The sequence below is a fragment of the Amblyraja radiata genome, chromosome 16 (genome assembly GCF_010909765.2).
Source record: "Amblyraja radiata isolate CabotCenter1 chromosome 16, sAmbRad1.1.pri, whole genome shotgun sequence".
Taxonomy (NCBI): Eukaryota; Metazoa; Chordata; class Chondrichthyes; order Rajiformes; family Rajidae; genus Amblyraja; species Amblyraja radiata.
In genome coordinates, this window is record NC_045971.1 from 377374 (window position 1) to 381406 (window position 4033).

At 56.8% G+C, this 4033-nt stretch overlaps 1 protein-coding gene across 1 annotated transcript in view; it reads left to right on the forward strand.

The window, feature by feature from the left end:
* Positions 1 to 3798, forward strand: part of cdk12 (cyclin dependent kinase 12) — a 40478-nt gene extending 36680 nt beyond the window's left edge. The window contains exon 13 of the mRNA XM_033034765.1: positions 3665 to 3798. Within this exon, the coding sequence (XP_032890656.1) occupies positions 3665 to 3798 (134 nt within the window). The remainder of the gene's footprint in view (positions 1 to 3664) is intronic.
* Positions 3799 to 4033: the final 235 nt, after the last annotated feature.

Here is a 4033-nt window from a genome sequence, read left to right on the forward strand (position 1 = left end):
GCCCGCCCCACCCCCCCAACCCCACTACCACAGACCACTATCTCACTCCAAACTCCTGGATACCCAACAACCCACCAAACTAACCTCAACACCAAAGGCCCCAACAATCCCTCCACAATCCAAACACCAAACCCAGGGAGCACAATCCGACCCCGACACGTGTGGTGTGAGCTGGAGATGGTGCCTGACATTGGCTGAACCCATGAACCCCGCGGGTGTAATGTTGATCATCTAACAGTGAATGTCTCCAATCTCACCACCGACCAACCTCCCATTGTCTGCTCCCTGTCCCACACACTCTGTTACACGACACAGAGACCCCTCTCACTGCAACTGTCCACAGTGTTGCACTCACAGCCCCCCCCCCCCCCCCCCCCCCCCCCCCCCCCCCCGCATCTGCTCTGTGGTATTGGGCGGCCAGAGCGAGAACTCACTTTGAACTATCCTCCCACAAAACTTTAGAGCCTTTATCAAAAATCAAAGTTGTGTTCCCTGCTAATAGTGAGCATGACTAATGAGTGGAGCATGTTGGGATCATTGGGAAAATGTCCTTGGAAGACGAATGTATTTCAGCAGAATAATTAACAAATTCACATGAATATTCATCAGGCTATTAATGTCTTCTCAGCTCAGCTTGATGAACATTGCTGTAATAACCATCTCATTTACATAGTGCATTCTGCTGCATTCGCTGGGAAACATACCTGCAGTCTGTGTGTGTCGCAGCTCACTGCCAGACACTAACCTGCCTGTTCCTTGCCCACATCCCGAGACTTCAATTGAGGGTTCTCTCTCTCTCTCGCTTTCGCTCTCTCTCTCTCTCTCTCGCCATGCAAATCCTTCCTCTCCCTTCTCTCTCAAATCTGCCTCCGTCGTCGTCTGCCCCCCCCCCCCCCCTCCTCTCTCTCTCTCTCTCTGTCGTTCTTGCTCTCTGGGGAATATCTTGGCACCAGTTCCAACTTTCAGTTGCCACATGATGCCAGGCTGCGTCATGTGAAATTGCCATTTCCCTGGCTCTCTGTGGAGTAATCTTTCAAGGCACTAAGGTGTGACGCCACAGACTGGCAGCTTGGCAGCACAGCCTCTAGATCACAGAATGCGGGAGATTAGAGTGGGAGCTGCCTACCGTGGACAAGGGGAATGGTATAAAAAACAGCAGCTGTCGGGATAATTCCTCTAACTCTCCGCTTGTGTTCATATTAGAAAAACAGATTAAGCCCCCACGCGATACTCGTTTACTCCTGACATACGTTAATATTGTGTATCTTAATCTGAAATAGCACTGGCATGGCACCACGCGCCTCTTCTAGAAACCAGGGTGCAAATATCAGCGCGTTTCACCAAGCGAATCCAAGCTGTCGACCGAGAGAGGCGAACAGAGTGGCCGGTGGCTCCTGGCCGGGGGTGAAGGGACGAGCAGAGACCGGACAGTGTGGCCATCGCTGTCCACGCACCGAGCGGGCAACGCGAATGGTGTGGGGGGGGGGGGGGTGGGGGGAAGTCCGGAGCCTCGGTTCCCCATGGGGGTCACCGGCTGAGGGCATCACCGGGTCCATTGCCCTCGTCACAGGTAGACGAATCTCAGGCCCTTCCTGAATCAACAACACCCCCCTCCCTAACCCCCCGTCATGCCCGCAGGCTGGCCAGCACCCCCCCCCCCCCCAGGGTGGAGGCTCCCACTACCCCGGTAGTGGCTAGTAGACGTGGAGAGGCGGCAATGATAGCCTGCATGGGCCGAAGGGCCTGTTACCCGGAAATGTGACTGACCGTGTGACCTCCGCACGATCACCCTTCTAGCCCCACCCCCTCCCCATTTCCCCCTCCCCTCCCCCCCTCTCCCCCTGTCACCCACAGGGAGAGAGAGGAAGAGAGAGAGAGACAGGGGAGATGGGTGGAGGGAGAGAGGGAGGGAGACAGGGAGTGAACAAGAAAGAGACGGGGAGAAGGGAGAGAGAGGAGAGGGGGGGGGTGACAGGGAGGGAGGGAGGGAGGGAGAGAGGGAGAGAGGGAGAGAGGGAGAGAGGGAGAGAGGGAGAGAGGGAGAGAGGGAGCAGGAGAACAGAACTCCAGCTCCTTGATGACTGAGGGAACCATCAGGGCCAATCCAGGCCCAGCGGGGATTTGACACGTGTTCAGAGAGACTTTGTGCCGTCCTTGACCCCCTGGCAACTTCATCCCGAGCCACATAGTGTAGCTCCCTCGACACCGCCCCATCCCATACCCCCAGGGCCACATAGTGTAGCTCCCTCGACACCGCCCCATCCCATACCCCCAGGGCCAGACAGAGTGTAGCTCCCTCGACACCGCCCCATCCCATACCCCCAGGGCCACATAGTGTAGCTCCCTCGACACCGCCCCATCCCATACCCCCAGGGCCAGACAGAGTGACGTTCCCTCGACACCGCCCCATCCCATACCCCCAGGGACGGAAGCTCCCTCTACAATCCCATCACATACTCCCTGTGCAGGGGTTAGATACAGAGTGAAGCTGTTATCCAGTCACACTCCCAGGAGGGAAGGGAAGGGAAGGGAAGGGAAGGGAAGGGAAGGGAAGGGAAGGGAAGGGACGGGAAGGGAAGGGAAGGGAAGGGAAGGGAAGGGAAGGGAAGGGAAGGGAAGGGAAGGGAAGGGAAGGGAAGGGAAGGGAAGGGAAGGGAAGGGATGTGTACATTCTTCCTGAGGTCACACATCCTGCCCTGGGCTCAGAAGTGGATAAATAACCACGGGGATTGGATTGATGGAAGAGTGGAATGCGGAGATCGATGGAGGCTTGTCAGAATATTCCACAGATATAGATTGCCTTTCTGACCCTAATTACATCCCAACTCAGGAACAGATTCCAGCATCTGCAATCTCCAAAGTTCCTGTTCTCCAGTTGTCTGCCAGCAGCCAACATATCGCGGCTCTGCCCAGCGCTGGCATCTGCCTGTCTCCCTGGCGCAAAGTGTAACCACAATCACACTCGTTACGTTCACCGCCCCTCCTGCCAGCAACTGCAAGAGGCAGCTTGGCTGGGAATTGACACATCAACCTGCCTCTCCCCTCACCACACGCCCCACAGGGGCTGAGATACCAATCCCTGTTCAATACCATCCAAGTGCAGACACTCGGCCGGAGTCTGAACTAAAATCTTTCAACAATGCGGCACATGTTTGGAAACATGTCCCCGTTTCCACATCACTGCACTGCTGCTGCAAGAGACCGCACAGCATTGCAGAAAAATGCAGGGCCTGCATCATAGAACACAGACACCCCCACCAATGCATAACCTGCACGGCCACAGTCCGTGAAGCGGGGAATGCATGCCTCACAACAGAGCACCACCGCCATGCAGAGACCAATGCAACCCATGCAACAGAGCACCACCCCCATGCAGAGGCCAATGCATGTACAGAGGTGAAATGAGCTAATGTATTTCAATAACGGCGGTGTGATGCGTGTGTGGGTGTGTGACGTGTGGGCCTGTTGTGGGGGTGGGGTGAGAGATTGGGGGAGTGGGTGTTTGCCGAGCTGCCTGCAGTACTGATCATTACTTATCGCAGGATGTGCCCAGCGATGCAGGGGAAGTGTTGCAGTTGGCAGAGTCTGTGCATATCTGAGCCCCATCGTGCGTCAGCGTGGCTGGCAAGCTGCGTGTTCATTGCTGGCTGCCCACACTCTGCAGGGCCTGGTGCCGGCCGGGAGTCTCTGTATCTGGACAAGGGCCCGGTCCCTCTCAGCCGCTCCCACCCGGGCAACCACCCGGGGAACCACCCGGCCAACCACACTACACTGGTGCAGCTGCAGCTGGTGCCATGAGGTGAGGCCTATGTGGTGTGACACTCGGTCGGTGCCACTTACACTACAGCCCACAGATACTGCAGCTGTCTGCCCTTGACCCATGACTGCAACAACCTCCAGTCCAATGGTCAATTACAGCACCTCATCCCGACCCCTGATCCCCAGTCCGCCACCCCCTAACCCCTGACCCCTGACCCACCAGACCCCTGACCCCTGACCCCCAGACTGGGAATGTCGGAGGGAGATAGCGTTT